The sequence below is a fragment of the Loxodonta africana genome, chromosome 11 (genome assembly GCF_030014295.1).
Source record: "Loxodonta africana isolate mLoxAfr1 chromosome 11, mLoxAfr1.hap2, whole genome shotgun sequence".
NCBI lineage: Eukaryota > Metazoa > Chordata > Mammalia > Proboscidea > Elephantidae > Loxodonta > Loxodonta africana.
Genome location: NC_087352.1, coordinates 38,363,680 through 38,382,049, shown reverse-complemented (window position 1 = coordinate 38,382,049; position 18,370 = coordinate 38,363,680). Strand labels below are relative to the sequence as shown.

Below are 18,370 nucleotides of genomic sequence, written 5' to 3'. Positions count from 1 at the left end.
GGAACTGCCCCATAGGGTTTCCAAGGAGCAGCTAGTAGATTCAAACTGCTGACCTTTTGGTTAGCAGCCGAGCTGTTAACCACTACACCACCAAGGCTCCAAAATTCTCAGAAGTAGAGTCATTTAAATTATATTTTCACAAAGGAAATTAAAGGAGCTATCTAAATAAATGTAATATGGTTGTGCACCATAAAGGAGAATAACCTGTGTGTATGTCCTGGGTTTGAATTCCAACTCCACCACTCACTGGTTGGGTACAGCAAGGTGTAAAAAAAAAAAAAAAAAAAAGGCATAACGTGCTTCCAAACATACCTCGATACCTCGAGGAGTGGGGAGGGCACAGTTGGCAAACAAATGTAGAACGTTCATGCTGTTTGTGTAAAAATACAGTAATCTTGGCAGGTAATTTAACTTCTAGGTGCCTTATTTTTCTGTACCTGTAAAATGGGGATATCTGTTCTACTTATTTGGTTGTTCGAGGATTTTGTGTGTTAATACATCTAAAGTGCTGAGAACATGACCTGGTACATAGACAGTACCGTGAAAGTTTTTGCTGTGATGACGGTGATCTATCTGTAGGAGTAATTTTGAATTATTATAAGACTTGCAATGATTGTGAAGACACTAAGTTGTTATTTCCAATGCTGGCTAAAAAACATCTTTCAAATCCTTTGAAGAATTTCTAACAACTTTCTGCCAACAAAATTCGCAGAATTTAATTCACATTTGCTGTTGATGTTATGTGTTTATTGTACCCTGTGAAACTGACAGGCAAGTTAGGGGAGTGGAGCCAAGCCCTCAAAGTGTTGGCAAAGGTCTGTCCACTTAGTACAGCCTCAGGCACTCTAAAGCTGGAGGCATATGTCACATGGTGTTGACACAAGTCAGAATCGTCTCCACAGCTGCGGCTTATGCCATAGACCTGTGTGCTGAAGCTGGCAGGTAGAGGGACAGTATACCAGATATTGTAATGGATTGAATTGTGCCCCCCAAAAATATCTGCCAACTTGGCTAGGTCATGATTCCCTTACATGATTGTATGATTGTCTACCATTGTATCTTCTGATGTGATTTCCCTGTGTGTTGTAAATCCTATCACTATGATATAATAAGATGGGTTAGTGGCAGTTATACTGAGGAGGTTTATAAGATTAGATAGTGTCTTTAGCCAATCTGTTTTGAGATATAAAAAAAAGGAAGTAAGCAGAGAGTTGGGGACCTCATACTGCCAAGAAAGCAGTGCCGGGAGCAGAGCGCATCCTTTGGACCTGAGGTTCATGTGCTGAGATGCTCCCAGACCAAGGGAAGACTGATGCATCATAAGGACCTTCCTCCAGAGCTGAGAGAGAGAAAAGCCTTCTCCTGGAGCTGATGCCCTGAATTTGGACTCGCAGCCTACTTGTCTGTGAGAGGATAAACTTCTCTTTGTTAAAGCCACCCACTTCTGGTATTTCTGTTGTAGCAGCACTAGATGACTAAGACAGATGTCAAAGAACAGGCTCAGTAAGGCAGCAAAGAAACCAAATGCTTCTTAAAATCAGAAAAGTCTAGAGGCTGTCACTTGGTGCACCCATGTAAATAGAGCATTCGATTTAATTTCCAAAACTATTTGATAGCTGTGCTTTTCTCTGAAGTTTAATGCTAGTAGAAATTATTCTGTATCTAGTCCAGTCTTCAGAGTAAGCTGAACCGATGATGCATTATCAAGCTACCTAAACTTGATAAACTGCCCTAATTCCCAAAATTCTAGGCCCCCTAAACAAAGCCTTCCAGGTCTGCAGATACAACTTTTGCTAAATGCACAAAACTGTTTAAAAAGTTCCAAATACGAAATAAGTTTTTAAAAATTCTAACTGTTCATTCACTTAGTTAAATAAAGTGAAGTCCTGTGCCATAAACTATGCAAATATATAACTTGGGAGTTGGAAAGTTACCAAAAAAACTATTTAAAATGTAAAAATATTACATTCCATTTATTGTGTATATATTACAAAATAAGATGCCATTGCTAACTGGCTTTCCAGGGTTAAACTGGGCCATGTAAGATTAATACCAACTAGAGAGAAAATGTTTTTGTTTTAAAACATGATTTTAAACATTTTACATGATTAAATTATAAGCGAGCTATGTAAGCACTGCATATCTAAAACATAATTGTTCTAACAACTGAAGCATTCACTCTCATCCTTTAAAGGAGAGATTACTGAGGAGTATTACTGGCTCTATAGATAAATGAACTTGAATAACAAATAACAACTGAACAAAAATTTTTTACAGGAAGCGGAAGTTCTCAATATAATCTTTTGACGTATGTTTTTTCCTTGTTTATTACTTCCCTTCTTGGAGTACACATGAATAAACATATTTTCACATATCTCTATAATCTAAATTAAGCAGTATTTCTACCCTTGCTTGAAGAATCTGATATTTAGAAAAATTTCCCAGCATTGTGAATAACACAGTACACCTGCCACAATACAAAATACTTTGTAAAAAGACTTCCTAAATTGGTAAGGTAACTAAACGTGTGAATTTTGATTTCTTTCACTGAGAAGCATAATGAAAGAAATTAGTTCATATTAACTGATCCTTTTAAGAAGAGTTGACTATTAACTATTCACAAGTTTTAAAAATGCTTACTTTGTGCTCAATACAGCAGTAAGGGAAATATAAGACAGAAGCAACAAACAGTTCTTCTCTCAAGTGGGATGAGATAGTTTATACTGCCCAGAGCAAGATTATCTCATGTCCTTTTCCTCCTTAAAACACCAAAAGTTTCCCATAACTTAATACAATTAATTTAATCAGATGGGTATGATATCAACATTACAAAATTTGGATAAACAATTATAAACATACCACATGGGCTTGTTCATATTGCCCAGAGAGTAGAGTCAGATTAATTTTCATAGTCATTGGAGGAGCCCTGGTGGCACAGTGGTTAAGCACTCAGCTGCTAACCCAAGGATCAGTGGTTCAAACCCACCAGCAACTCCATGGGAAAAAGATGGGAAGTCTGCTCCTGTGAAGACTATAGCCTTGGAAACCCTATGGGGCAGTACTACTCTCTCCTATATGGCCACTATGAGTCAGATTCGACTGGATGGCAGTTGGTTTGGTTTGTTGGTTTGTTTTTTGTTTTGTGGGGGTTCAGTTCATGGGAAACGTCTCAGTTAAACCTCCATAGAGAAAAAGTTGTGCAGCATAAGAAGATGCCCTTCCCCATTTTCATCCAGATGTAAAACTACTGCTTTGCACTCCTCTATCCAAGTGAGAATATCAGAAAGTAGTCATGGTAAGAAGAAAGAATTGCAATCTTAAGTAGTCTATTATTTTTTATTTATTAACCCTGTACTAGTCTTCTTTTTTTGGAGCCCTGGTGGCATAGTGGTTAAGAGTTCAGCTGCTGACCTAAAGGTTGGCAGTTCAAATCCACCTGCCACTCCTTGGAATCTGTATGGGGCAGATCTGTTCTGTCCTGTAGGGTTGCTGTGAATAGGAACCGACTAGATGGCACCTAGCAATAACAGCAACAGTCTTATTTTACAAGAGAGTTCTGTGTTTTGGGTTCAGGGAAGAATTAAAACATCCTAATAAATTTTACACTGGAACACAATACATTATTAAGAATGCAGAAGAAAAACTAGATAACTGGGAGTTCCTAAAAATCAAGCATCTATGCTCATCCAAAGACTTCACCAAAAGAGTAAAAAGACTACCTACAGACTGGGAAAAAGTTTTTAGCTATGACATTTCAGATCAGAGTCTGATATCTAAAATCTACATGATACTGTAAAAACTCAACTACAAAAAGACAAATAACCCTATTAAAAAATGGGCAAAAGATATGAATAGATACTTCACTAAGGAAGACATTCAGGTAGCTAGCAGGTACATGAGGAAATGTTCATGATCATTAGCCATTAGAGAAATGCAGATCAAAACTACAATGAGATTTCATCTTACTCCAACAAGGTTGGCATTAATCCAGAAAACACAAAATGTTGGAAGGGCTGTGGAGAGACCGGAACACTCATACACTGCTGGTGGGAATGTAAAATGATACAGCCACTTTGGAAATCTATTTGGCGCTTCCTTAAAAGGCTAGAAATAGAACTACCATACGATCCAGTAATCCCACTCCTCGGAATATATCCTAGAGAAATAAGAGCCTTTACACGAACAGATATATGCATACCCATGTTTATTGCAGCACTTTTTACAATAGCAAAAAGATGGAAATAACCAAGGTGCCCATCAACGGATGAATGGATAAATAAATTATGGTGTATTCATACAATGAAAGAACAGTGAGGAATCTGTGAAACATTTCATAACATGGAGGAAACTGGAAGGCATTATGCTGAGTGAAATTAGTTGCAAAAGGACAAATGTTGCATAAGACCACTATTATGAGAACTTGAGAAATAGTTTACACTGAGAAGAAAACTTTCTTTTGTGGTTACAAGGGCGGAGGGGAGAGGAGCATTCACTAGATAGTAGATAAGAACTACTTTAGGTTAAGGGAAAGACAGCACACAATACAGGGGAGGTCAGCACAACTGGACTAAACCAACAGCAAAGAAGTTTCCTGAATAAACTCAAAGCTTTGAAGGCCAGTGTAGCAGGGGCAGGGGTCTGGAGACCATGGTTTCAGGGGACATCTAAGTCAATTGGCATAATAAAATCTATTAAGAAAACATTCTGCATCCCACTTTGAAGACTGGCATCTGGGGTCTTAAATGCTAGCAAGCAGCCATCTAAGATGCATCAATTGATCTCAACCCACCTGGATCAAAGGAGAATGAAGAACACCAAGGATACAAGGTAATTACAAGCCCAAGAGACAGAAAGGGCCAGATTAACCAGAGACTACATCATCCTGAGACCAGAAGAACTAGATGGTGCCTAGCTACAACTGATGACTGCCCTGACAGGGACTACCACAGAGAACCCCTGAGGGAGCAGGAGAGCAGTGGGATGCAGACTCCAAATTCTCATAAGACCAGACTTAATGGTCTGACTGAGACTGGAAGGACCCCGGGGGTCATGGCCCCCAGACCTTCTGTTGGCCCAGGACAGGAACCATTCCCAAAGCCAACTCTTTAGACATGGATTGGACTGGACAATGGGTTGGAGAGGGATACTGGTGAGGAGTGGGTTGGAGAGGGATGCTGGTGAGGAGTGGGCTTCTTGGATCAGGTAGACACTTGAGACTATGTTGATATCTCCTGCCTGGAGGGGAAATGAGAGGGGGTTAGAAGCTGGCGAAATGGACAGGAAAAGAGAGAGTGGAGGAAGAGAGTGGGCTGTCTCATTAGGGGGAGAGTAATTGGGAGTATGTAGCAAGGTGTGTATAGGTTTTTTATGTGAGAGACTGACTTGATTTGTAAACTGTCACTTAAAGCACAATAAAAATTATTAAAAAATATTTACACTGGAATTATCTCTGAGAGTTCACTAGTGTTCAGATATTTGAGGAAGTTATTAAAGCTAAATACTGAAACAAAAATGGCACTGTAGAATTTTTTTTTCCCTTTCACAGAGATCACGATTGTCCTTAGAACCAACACTTCTTCAAATTGTGTTGCCAAAGGACTGTACAGATGCTCTCTTGCACGTGTGCAACATTATCATGGGGAGTTATGACTTTCTCTGTGATAGAAGCCATTCATCAGAAACCATGTCACAAACGGCCAGTGTGATTTCATCTCAATATGATTTAGCCTATTGTGGTTGAGTAGTTTCCAGAATCATCGTGGAAGAAAAGACCTCAAATGGCCTGAAATAATTTAGCTTTAGATTTTCATGGATCTCTTGAACACACATGCACAACATACATACACAATGTGAAAGAAGCTTTCTTTTTAAATTGACTTTTATGTTGTTAATCTTAATGGATGTTATAAAATGTCCACAGGTAGTGAGCACTGAAGCTGACATGAATGAAAGTAAAAAAAAAACTCTCTGATAACTTCCAGAAGTAAATAAAATGAAAGGAAGCTGTCAGTAGTAATTTCTAATCTTCTAACAATGTGGATCATTTTAAAACATACCTGTAGATAAACAGTGTCATATAATGAGAATTACAGTGTATTCTTTTAAAACACAGCATTTGGAACACTCCAATAGTCTGGTAATTCTGGTAATTCCTTCCTTGTAGTCACCAGAAAATCTGTGTGCCCAATTTAGGGACAAGTATCATCATTGTTATTGAAATGCCAGCAAGATGCCTAAAACACACCCCCAGCAGGACTTGTTGAATGTGCTGCTGTCAGAGCTGCCAATTCAGTAATTTTCCTAAGCTCCATTGGCCACAGTGAAAACACATCTTAGAAGTCTTGCATTTTAACACTTCTTTTCTTGAAAACAAGTAGTGTCTTCTTTCTCCATCATTTGCTATTTTACATGTTGTTTTTACTAGAAATATAAGAAATAAAGTCAAATCCACACATTTAACAAATGTAAAGGTAACTAATAATTACTAAAAATAAATTATCTTATTTCTTTTTATAATGTAAGATTAGAAGAAGTGTATGATGAAGCAACAGTATTTTTTAAATGAAAAGAAGTTCAAATGGATTCAGCATACAAACGTATAACATACACACATACAACCCAATGAATCAGACTCTCTTCTCTTTGAGACAGTGCTGTATAATGGAAACAAAAACGTAAGCCAGTCATGAGCAAACTAAAATTTAAGAAGTTGCTGTAAGAATTGTATGGAGAATGAATTCTGCAAGGTGGCAAGGTATAAAGTCAGTGCACGAAAATCATTCATGCTCTATATGTCAACGAGAAAGCAGAAAAGAAAGTTAAGGAAACATTATCATTTACAACAGCATCTAAAAGAATAAAATACTTAGGAATAAATTTAACCAGGAAGACAAAAGACTTGTACGTAGACAACTATAAAACATTACTAAAATAAAGAAGACTGAAACAAATGGACATTCCATGTTCATGAATTGGAAGGCTTAATATAGTTAACCTGTCAATAATACCCAAAGCAATCTATAAATTCAATGCAACCCTCTCAAAATTTCAGCATCCTTCTTTCCAGAAATGGAAAAGCCAATCCTCAAATTTATATGGAAGGACAAGGGATACCAAGTAGCTAAAGAAATGTTGAAGCAGGAGGATTCACACTTCCTGATTTCAAAAGATAGTGTAAAGCCACAGTATTTAAAACAGCCTGATATTGGTATAGTAATAGACATACGGGGTTTTTAATAGACATATAGACCAAAGGAGAGAATTTAGAGTCCAGAAGTAAATCCATACATCTATAGTCAACTGGAAACCCTAATAGCATAGCGGTTAAGAGCTACATCTTCTAACCAAAAGGTCGGCAGTTTGACTCCACCAGGAAGCTCTTTGTGAACAGATTTTCAACAAAGGTTCTAATTCCATTCGATGGGGGAAGGAAGAGTCTCTCCCATAAATGATGTTGGGTAAATTATATTTCTACACACAGAAAAATGAAACAGAATCCATACCTCACACCATACACAAAAACCAATTCAAAATGGGTCAGACTTAAATGTGAAAACTAAAACCATAAAATTCTTAGAAGAAAATATAAGAGCATGGCTGCAGGGCCTAGCTTTTAACAATGGATTATCAAACATTACAACAAAAGCACAAGCAGCAAATAGATAAATGGGACTTCATAAAAATTAAATATTTTTGTTCATCAAAGGGTTTTATCAACAAAGTAAAAAATAATTCACAGATTGAGAGAATTTCTTGGGAATCATGTATCTGATAAGGGTCTAACCACCTACTATCCAAAAATGGGCAAAGGACTTTTGTGTGTGTGTGTGCGCGTGTGCGCTTTAGGTGAAAGTTTACGGTTCAAGATGGTTTCTTATACAAAAATTTATACACATATTGTTATATCACCCTAGATGCTATCCCTATAATGTGACAACACACTCCCCCTTTCCACCCCAGATTTCCTGTGTCATTTCAGCCAGTTCCTATCCCTTTCTGCTTTCTCATCTGGCCTCTAGACAGGAGCTGCCCATTTAGTCTCCTATATTTACTTGAACTAAGAAGCACACTCTTCACGAGTATTATCTTACGTTTTATAGTCCAGTCTAATCTTTGTCTGAAGAGTTGGCTTCGGGAATGGTTTTAGCTCTGGTTTGACAGAGTCCAGGGGCCGTGTCTTCTGGGGTTCCTCTAGTCTCAGTCAGACCATTAAGTCTGGTCTTTTTATGAGAATTTGAATTCTGCACTCCACTTTTCTCCTGTTCCTTCAGGGACTCTCTGTTGTGTTCCCTGTCAGGGTGGTCATTGGTGGTAGCCAAACACCATCTAGTTCTTCTGGTTTCGAGCTGATGGAGTCTCTGGCTTATGTGGCCCTTTTTGTCTCTTGGGGTAATGTTTTCCTTGTGTCTTTGGTGTTCTTCATTTTCCTTTGCTCCAGGTGAGTTGGAACCAATTGATGCATCTTAGATGACCGCTCGCTAGCTTTTAAGACCCCAGATGGCACTCACCAAAGTAGGACGCAGAACATTTTCTTAATAAACTTTGTTATGCCAGTTGACCTATGTGTCCCCCAAAACCATGGCCCCTAGACTCCCACCCCTGCTACTCTGTCCCTCAGAGTGTTTGGTTGTATTCAGGAAACTTCTTAGCTTTTAGTTTAGTTGAGTTGTGCTCACTTCCCCTGTATTATATGTTGTCCTTGCCTTCACCTAAAATAATTCTTGTCTACTATCTAGGTAGTGAATTCCCTTGTCTGTCCCTCCCCACCCTCGTAACCATCAAACAATGATTTCTTCTGTGTTTAAAACTTTTCTAGAGTTCTTATAATAGTGGTCTCGTACAATATTTGTCCTTTTGCTACTGACTAATTTCACTCAGGTATTGATAGGTATGAGTTCACTGCTGTGATGTATTTTTGTGTGTGTATGTTCTTGACAATTTATTTGTTCCACTTAATTTTGTATTCTGACTCATTTTTCTTTATGTATTTTCAACTTTTTCATTGTTGATTCTGTATTTGCTGAGTCTTTGTTTTTCTTATTTTTTATTTTGATATGTAGGGATCATTGGTTTCCTTTGTGGTTACTTTAGTATTTATCTCTATTTTTCTAAGTTTAAACCAGTCTTTTATTTCTTTATTTCACCTTCACCTCCTCTCCATGTGAAAGATCTGTGACCACATTTAGTGCCTCTTTTTTTAGTGTTGTCTTCTTTTTCATATTGATGACTCTGTTTCCCTATTTTCAGTGTTTTAGCTTTGATTTATTTTTTGTGACGTCACTATCTGGATTGATATCTGATTGTTCTGTCCTGTGTTCTAGTCTTGGGTTATTTTCCGATGTTACTGATTTTCTAACTGGAGGACTCCCTTTAGTATTTCTTGTATTTTTCGTTTGGTATTTACAAATTCCGTAAACTTCTGTTTATCTGGAAATGCCCTAATTTTACCATGGTGTTAGAGAGACAGTTTTGCAGGATATATAATTCTTGGTTGGCAGTTTTTTTCCTTCAAGGCTTTATATACGTCATCTCATTGCTTTCTTGCCTGCATGGTTTCTGCTGAGTAGTCAGAACTTAGTCTTACCTACTCTCCTTTGTAGGTGACTTTTTGTTTATCTCTAGCCACTCTTAAAATTCCCTCTTTATCTTTGGTTTTGGCAAGTCTGATTATGTCTTGGTGACTTTCTTTTGAGGTCTGCCCTGTGTAGGATTCAGTGAGCTTCTTGAATAGGTAACTTCTCATCTTTCACAGTATCAGGGAAGTTTTCTGCCAACAAATTTTCAGCAATTCTCTCTGTAATTTCTGTTATCCCCCCGTTCTGGTACTGCAATCACTCGGGTTGTCTTGATAGAGTCCCTCATAATTCTTAGTTTTTTTTTTCTTTTTTTAAAATTCTTTTATCGATTTTTCCTCAAATAAGTTGGTACAAGTACTTTATCTTCAATCTAATTCTGACTTTCATTGCCTTGATTCTGCTCCTATGACTTTCTATTGAGTTGTTTAATTCTGAAAATTTATTGTTAATCTTTTTGATTTCTGTTTGCTGTCTCTCTACGGATTCTTGCAGCATGTTATATTTGTCATTATGCTCTTGTATAACCTTCTTAAGTTCCTCTGTTGCTTTGTCTGTGTGTTTCTTGGCTTGGTCTGCATTTTGCCTGATCTCCTTCCTGATCTCTTGAAGACCTCTGTATATTAACCTTTTGAACTCTACCTCTGGTAATTCCAAGAAATTTTCTTCCCCCAGGAGGTTTCTTGGTTCTTTGTTTTGGTCACTTGCTGGAGCCATCGTGGTCTGCCTCTTTATGTGATTTAATATTGACTGTTCTCTCCAAGCCATCAGTTAGTTATTGTATTTATTTATTTAATGTTTTCTTATAGCACAGAGGTCTAGTGAAAAGCTCTAACAGGGCCTTCATGTGACCTTGTGCAAGCCACTTACCTTCTGTGTCCTCAGTTTTCTCTTCTTAAAGGAGGCAATAATAATATCTACTTTATAGGGTTAGAATACCATCTGGCCTTTAAGAAAGGCTCAGTAACAGTTCAGCTTTGTATTTGTCATTGTTAGGTGCTGTCTAGTCAGTTTCAACTCACAGCAACCCTAGGTCCAACTGAACGAAATGCTGCCTGGTCCTACGCCATCCTCATAATCATTGCTGTGTTTGAGCCCACTGTTGCAGCCAGTCCGTCCCAATGAGGGTCTCCGTCTTTTTCACTAATGCTCTCCTATACCAAGCATGATGCCCTTCTCCAGGGACTGCTCCCTCCTGATAACATGTCCAAAGTACGTAAGACAAAGTCTCACCGTCCTCGCTTCTAAGGAGCACTCTGACTATACTCCTCCCAAGAAAGATCCATTCATTCTTCTGGAGTCCATGGTGTATTCAATATTCCTCACCAATACCATAATTCAAAGGCGTCAGTTCTCTTCAATCTTCCTTATTCATTGTCCAGCTTTCACATGCATATGAGGTGACCAAAAACACCATGACTTGGGTCAGGTGCACCTTAGTCCTCAAAGTGACATCTTTGCTTTATATTTAAATGGGTAAAATTGTTTTAACCACCACTTAATGTTCATCTTGGTTTTCATTTTGTGCAGACACAGGAAATTATATAAATTTTCCTACAGCCTCTAGGTATCTATATATTTCAAAACTGAAAGAAAGCAAAACTTTTATTTATAACACCTATGGATTTAATGTTTTAATATGTATTCATCATTTTTCTTTAATTCAAAGAGTAGCTCTGTAAGTGCATATACTTATATAGTATGTCTATATTTAAAAGCCATACTGATTACAGATGAGAACGGTGCTCAACGTATTTCTGTAGATGCTTATAATACTTTCTGATATTACTCTAAAATCCAGTTTGTTCATACTATCTGAAAGTATTCTGGTCAATACGTGGCTTAAGATATATAATAATAACCATTTTGTTTCAAGTTTCATGAAAATAATATTCTACAAAGTCCAATTGAAATGACATCTAGCAACTTCCATTAAATAACTCTGTAAACCACATTTGTTTATCTGGTACAAACTCAGCAAGGTGTCTCTGAACGCCTTTCCATTTATCTTGGATAAAATGAAAAATTAAGTGTGAGGTGTCCCCTATTGAATTAAGTCAAGTCTGTGAGAAACCAATTGCCCATAAACGCTCAGACTTCAGAGACTTTCACAGAGCTGCACAGTGCCAAGCTTGACTGGCTTGAGGTCTCTAGTGTTTGTGTTCCCATTCAGCTCTCAAGTTTCATGAGCTCTTTTTTAAGAATAAAACAAAATGCCTTCAACTAGGAGGGCACTTATATTCAGCATATTTTTACAACCGACATGAATTTCACATTACCATGTTTCCCAGCCACTTGTACTTTCCTGCTTATGTGTTTCTATTTACAATATCTTTCACTAGAGAGGTCCCCCTTGACTCAGTAATGCCAGGGAACATGGATGTACAGAGCTGGGACTATCCTTTCCCAGTTATCATTGTACACAAATAAAAACTCTGCTACAAAAATTTCTCACCTGTCTCCCATCTGCCTCCCACCTTTTCCCACCTGCCCATAGTCATATTCCTTGGGGTTTGTACTTCTGTCTAGTTCTTAAGCTTAGATCTAAATATGTGCCCTTGCTTTCACTGTCCTTTCTTGGATAGCCCATGGACAAATTTCCATGCCTCAACTGCAAATACACATACAGCTCTGGTCTGTATCATCTCTCCCATGCAGAAGTAGCAATAATAATAAAGCCATCTTTATGGAGCACTTCATGTGTGACAAACACTGTGCTTTTCACTCTAAAAGCATCATCCTATATAATATTCATATTAACACTTAAGATTGTTGTTGTTTTACCTGCCGTTGAGTCTGCCCCAGACTCATGGTGACTCCATGCATGATGGAACGGGAATAATACACTGCCCAGGTGTAGATTGGACTGTTGCAATCTATACGGTTTGTACTGGCTAATTTTCAGAAGTAGGTCGCCAGGCCTTTCTTCCTAGTCTGTCTTAGTCTGGAAGTTCTGTGGAAACCTGTTCAGCATCATAGCAATACATAAGCCTCCACTGATAGAATGACGGTGGTTGCATTGCACATGGGGTGCACTGGCTGGGAATCGAACCCAAGCCTCCCTCATGGAATTGGAGAATTCTACCATCAAACTGCCACTGCACCATACACTTAAGACAGGTTACATTAACTCCAATTTAGAGCAGAGAAAAAACTGAATAATTATTTTTTAAAAATGTTGAAGGACTTTGCCGAGGTCAAATCAAATGACTTCCCCATAGAGTGATATTTGATGTCCTGTCTGCTGGTAGCCAAGCCCATGTGCTTAACAACCAGGTGATTTCTGCCCTGCATATCATGGTGTTCCACTTGGAAAAGAGGAAGGAGGCACCCACATTCCTGGCCTGCTCCAGTGGAATTTATCCAACTGGTGGAATTCTCATCTGCTCCCTGAAGAAAAGGGATACAATAATTATTTTATAGTGAGTTGTGGTAAAGAGGAAGAACCTCAGGAGCTCTGAGGTCCCAGAGACATCACTCACCGGCTGTGTCACCAGGAGCAAATTGTATTACCTCTGCACCTCGCTTTTCCTGTCTGCAAAATTCTGATGGCATATTTGCTGTCAATTTATATGAATATTAAATGGGATAACATATGAACCTAGTTTGCACATTGCCAGGCACATAGGGAATGACTCAGAAATGCTGATTCATAAATGCTAAATTGTATAGATTTGTCTTTTACAGGCTAATAGAATTTTTAAATTTCTAGGCAATCACTAGGGAGATAGAGAGTAAAAGGAAAATTACCTTATTTTTACATAGATGAATTTTATATAGGGGAATACAAATTGGCATTAATGTTCATCACCAACCAAAAACCAAACCTGTTGCCACAGATTATAACTCATAGTGACCCTATAGGACAGGGTTTCCAAGAAGCAGCTGGTGAATTCGAACTGCCCGTCTTTTGTTTAGCAGCCAAATGTTTAACCACTTTGCCACCAGGGACCCGATGTTTATCACAGGGGAGGCAAAGTCTCAAAAGAGATGAGAATTGCTAGATTCTCTTAAGAAAGATTCAAACCTTGAATTATATAATTTTTTTTTTTTTTTTTATATCCGTGTAGTTAGCTTGGGCTTCCTCGTACTATGGCCGCCTCAGAACAGTGAGACTTACATGACAACTCAGAACAACAAGATGAAGGAAGAAGAAAGTAAAGGTCATAATGTCATATCTACAGTACTTTATTCATCAAGGCAATCATCAGCAAGGCCAGATGTGATATAGATGTTCTACTATAATATAAAAAGTAATATGTTATATACTACTACTTATGATGCAAGTTCATTTGAAAGACAACATATGGAATCTTTTGGTTAAAAAAAAAAAAAAAAAAACAGACGTACAGAGCAGATTCATGATTGTCAATGCATCCACCAGTTATATGGCCTTAGGAAAGCCCATTAATATCTCAAAGCCTCAGCTTCCTCTCATTTTAAAAGGGATACTTCATCCCTTTCCTATCTTTCAGGAATTTTATGAATATTTAACTAAATTATATAAATTATTTCTGGGTCAGATGCCAGGAATGATGACAAAGGGAATTTTAAAAAATTTAATATTTGACATAGGCTGAAAGTAAGGGAAAGGTATTATCTATATTTGACAGCACAAACGACATACATTGAAAATGCCCAGGAATTCCAACCAGGCCAAATGCAGATTTAAAAAAAAAAAAAAGATGGTATTAATGGGTGATGAACAGCACTACTTCTTGATGAAGAAATTCAGACATGCTGGAAAAAATAAAGGAGATTTGTAACCCTTTTATGTAGAAGAGTTGGGGCTGAAATTGAATCTTGGGACAGTTGTGGAAAACTTTTATAAATCAAGTTAACAATATAGCTAAAGAATAGAAAATATTACATAACTGTGAAACAGTCAGGAAACTTTGTGTGTCAAATAAAAGTCCATTTTCATGTATAAAAAGTACTTGTAAATACAAGAGGAAATGGGCAGATATGGCTATTTAAGTTACTTGAAATCAAAGCTTTCCTTCATATCTTGATAAGTGGATTAGAAATTAAAGAGAGAAGAAACGCAGAGTGAGTAGTATCTGTGTACATATATAAATATACATTGAGAGAAAGAACATCCATCTGTGCATCTTTTAATGCACCCATGAAACATACACAGAAATTGGCCTATAAAATAAACTTCAGAATATGGAAACTACTCAGGCTACGTTCTGTGACTATAATGCATTATTACAGAAAATAAAATATGCACGAAAAGTAGTATCTCAAAAAAATCAGCAATTTTTTTTTGTATAAAAGAAGACATACTACTACTATCATAGAATACCACTACAATTAGAATTTTAGGATAAAATGATTTTTATTCCACTTATCAGACCATTGAGAGGTGCAGAAAGTGGTGATCACAAGCAAACGCTTTCATCAATCAATAATTTAAAAAGCAAAATTCTTCTTAAATTCTTGAAAATTCAATGCCTCTTTTAAAAAAAAAAAAATATATATATATATATATATATATATATATATATATATATATATATATATATAAATGCCAAATAAGTATAGGGCAATGGATGACTCTTTGGTAAATAGTCATAATCCTGCTTGCACATACACAAAATAAATTCCCTAGATGTAATACTGACTTAAATTTTTTTTTTTTTTTTAAGTTTCTCAAAGTTCTCTAGAGTTGGGATTTGTTGGTTTTAGCCTTTGCTGTGAGCCTAAATCAACTCAAGGGCACCTAACAAGAAGAAGCATCAAGAGAGCAGAAACAACTTAAAAGTCTTTCAGTGTGAATATATTGAATGTGTTTGTGGCCTGATGAGATAGCCCTTTGTATTAGTCATGATCCACTTAGGTAAACAATTTACCTAAGGTAGTTCAATTGAGGGAATTTAATAAGGGAATTTCCTTTCAAGGCAGGAAGACCAGGGGCAACTCAGAGATTAGCAAAAGCAGGAAAGATGCTACAATCCATCCCTCTCTTGCCTGCCACAGTCTCATGGATGCTAGCAGAAGACACAACACTCCTGGGCCAGAGACAAAGGACTTTATTACTTACTGCATAGCAGGCATCATGAAGTCCATGTTCCCATCAGTAGGGGTAATACAGAGCAGCCCAGGTGGATACTGCACATCCAGTAGATTATTATCACAGCTCAGGAACCCAAATTTAGGGAATTCCCAATTTTATAAAGTGGCTATTGACAAACCTGCCCCAGCTTTGCCCTGAAAGAAGACATTATCTTTCTTGACCTGGTCAGTAAACAAATCTGATGGACCCTGCATCATATGATGGCTTACACAATGCCTGGCACAGAATGTGTCCTTAATATTTGATACATAGTTGTGAATGATGAATAATGAATGGCTTCCCTAAAGTCTAGGAGAACGCCTAAACATCTAAAATGTAGTGGACAAAGATTTGTATCTTTCACAAAGACCTGAGATGATTCTTATCCATAGAAATGCAAATATAGTTGCCTGGTGGCGTACAATTGATTATTACCTTGTATATTGATCAGCATACCCCTTGGAATCAAGTGTAACATCTTGCTCATCCCCCAATTAACCAGTGACTTGAACTGTGTTCATTTCATATTGTTGTGAGTCATAGTTCTACTTCTTTAAAAAAAATTAACCATAAATAAGGAATCATTCAGGTATCTCTAATAGATTCTATCATGTCACCCACGCTTAATCTTCAATATTTGAAAGGGAAATTTTCAGTTTAATATTTTTCATAAAGCCTAAGGTAATTTTTCTTTTCCTTTTAGCTTCAGACAAGCTTGACTGAACCCATGACGTTATCCAAATCCATCTCTCTTCCTCGAAGTGCATACTGGCATCACATCACACGCCAGAACAGCGTCGGAGAAATCTACAGTTTGCAAGGCAAGTGACTTTAAAATAATTGGGCAACACCTCCATTAGCTTCCTTCCTGTTGACCAGGAGTCCTGCAAATTGCTTTCCATTTGCATTGCTTATTTTCCCTCCATTTTCATTTATCAGCTGTCACAGGCCACAGTGGGAGCCCCAAGGTTTACAGTGGCATCTTTAAAGCCATCGTTTCATAGGCTAATGTTAAAAAAATTATTTCAAAAACCATTATGTGGGCCGAGGACTCAATTTGCCTCAGGAACTTGAGTAAAACACTATAAAAAGCACATTATCAGAAGCTAAAAGTAGCTCAGTCAGGGTCTGTTTCATACTGTGTTTTACAAAGGATTTCTTTCTTAGCATCTTTTTTCCATAAAGGGGTTGAGTATCAGTTCAGGAAGGAGCCCTAGTGGTACAGTGGTTAAGCACTCGACTGCTAACAGAAAGGTTGGTGGTTTGAACCCACCAGCTGCTCTGTGGGAGAAAGATGTGGCAGTCAGCTTCTGTAAAACCATCATCTAGTGGATTGACTCATAGCGACTCCATAAAAAAAAAAAAAATTCTTTATAGGACAGGGAAAAACCGTCCCATAAAGTTTGCAAGGCTGTAATCTTAATGGTAGCAGACTGCCACTTCTGTCTCCCACGAAACAGCTGGTGGGTTTGAATCGCCAACCTTTCAGCAGCCTAATGCTTAACCACTGTACCATCAGGGCTCTTTTTTCCATAAAGATTAACCCATCACCGTAGAATTGATTCTGACTCATAACGAACCCTACAGGACAGAGTAGAACTGCCCCATAGGGTTTCCAAGGAGCGGCTGGTAGATTTGAACTGCCAGCCTTTTGGTTAGCAGCCCAGCTCGTAACCACTGCACCACCAAGGCTCCTTTTTTCATAAAGATTACAGCCTTGGAAACCCTATGGGGCAATTCTACTCTGCCCTATACGGTCGCTATGAGTTGGAATTGACTCAGAGGCACACAACAGCGGCAACAGGATCAGTTCAGGAGGCTGACTCTCGGCTGTGTAATAAAAAGCTACATAAACCTACTCAGAGAAGTTTCAAGGTTTAGCAAAAGCCTTGAATTAGAAACCATTTCGGGAAGGCAGAAAATACCACGTGGAAATATTTTACTCCTGTATTTTTCCTGATGATAAATGGTCAGTTAACTAGCACGGGAATTGTTTTCCAGATGAATCAAATTAATAGAAAGAAGCTATTTGGTCAGCAACAGCAGAAACCTTACCTTGGGGGTTCTCTTTCTGCTTTTTCCCTTTTGCTCTAAAATGAATAATTCTTCACCTTGAAATAAAATATTCGGCTGCAAGCAATTGAGTAACAGCTGGCCAAGACTGGAGGAAGCAGGAAACTAAATAAGGTTAACCAAACACGGCTGCGAGTACCTGTGACTTCAACAAACATTTATTGAGCACTATAAGCTTGAACTTAATAGGCGCTCAGTAAATATCTGATAAGCTAAGAATCCATAATGAGAGATATTTTTTCCTGTTCTTGCTATACTTTGGGGTCGTATTAACAACACTAAATGCTTCCATAAACATTTATAGCCTTTGAAACTCTATGGGGCAGTTCTGTTCTGTCCTATAGAATCTCCATGAGTCAGAATCAACTTGATGGCAGTGGGTGGCAGTGGTAGATCAAATTTCTAAGCTAAAAAAAAAAGTGAGACATTAATACAAATAATTTTGAAGTAGGTTGGAAAGCAATATAATGAAAACTTTGAGTTTTGTCAAGGGTTTGATTTATAAATCCAGAAAATAAATGACTTTTTTGTCATAGCACAACAGACAATTTTCCCTGAAAGGAGAACTAAAATACAGGCTGATATACAGCTTCAGAACTGAATTCATATGCAACCGAAGAAAATGCTAGAATGAACTGAAATATTTTAAAACACTGACAGAGAGTCC

At 37.7% G+C, this 18,370-nt stretch overlaps 1 protein-coding gene across 1 annotated transcript in view; it reads left to right on the top strand.

The window, feature by feature from the left end:
* Positions 1 to 18,370, top strand: part of DOK6 (docking protein 6) — a 436,186-nt gene that overhangs the window by 348,348 nt on the left and 69,468 nt on the right. The window contains exon 7 of the mRNA XM_023543736.2: positions 16,334 to 16,451. Coding sequence (XP_023399504.2) covers positions 16,334 to 16,451 — 118 coding nt within the window. The remainder of the gene's footprint in view (positions 1 to 16,333; positions 16,452 to 18,370) is intronic.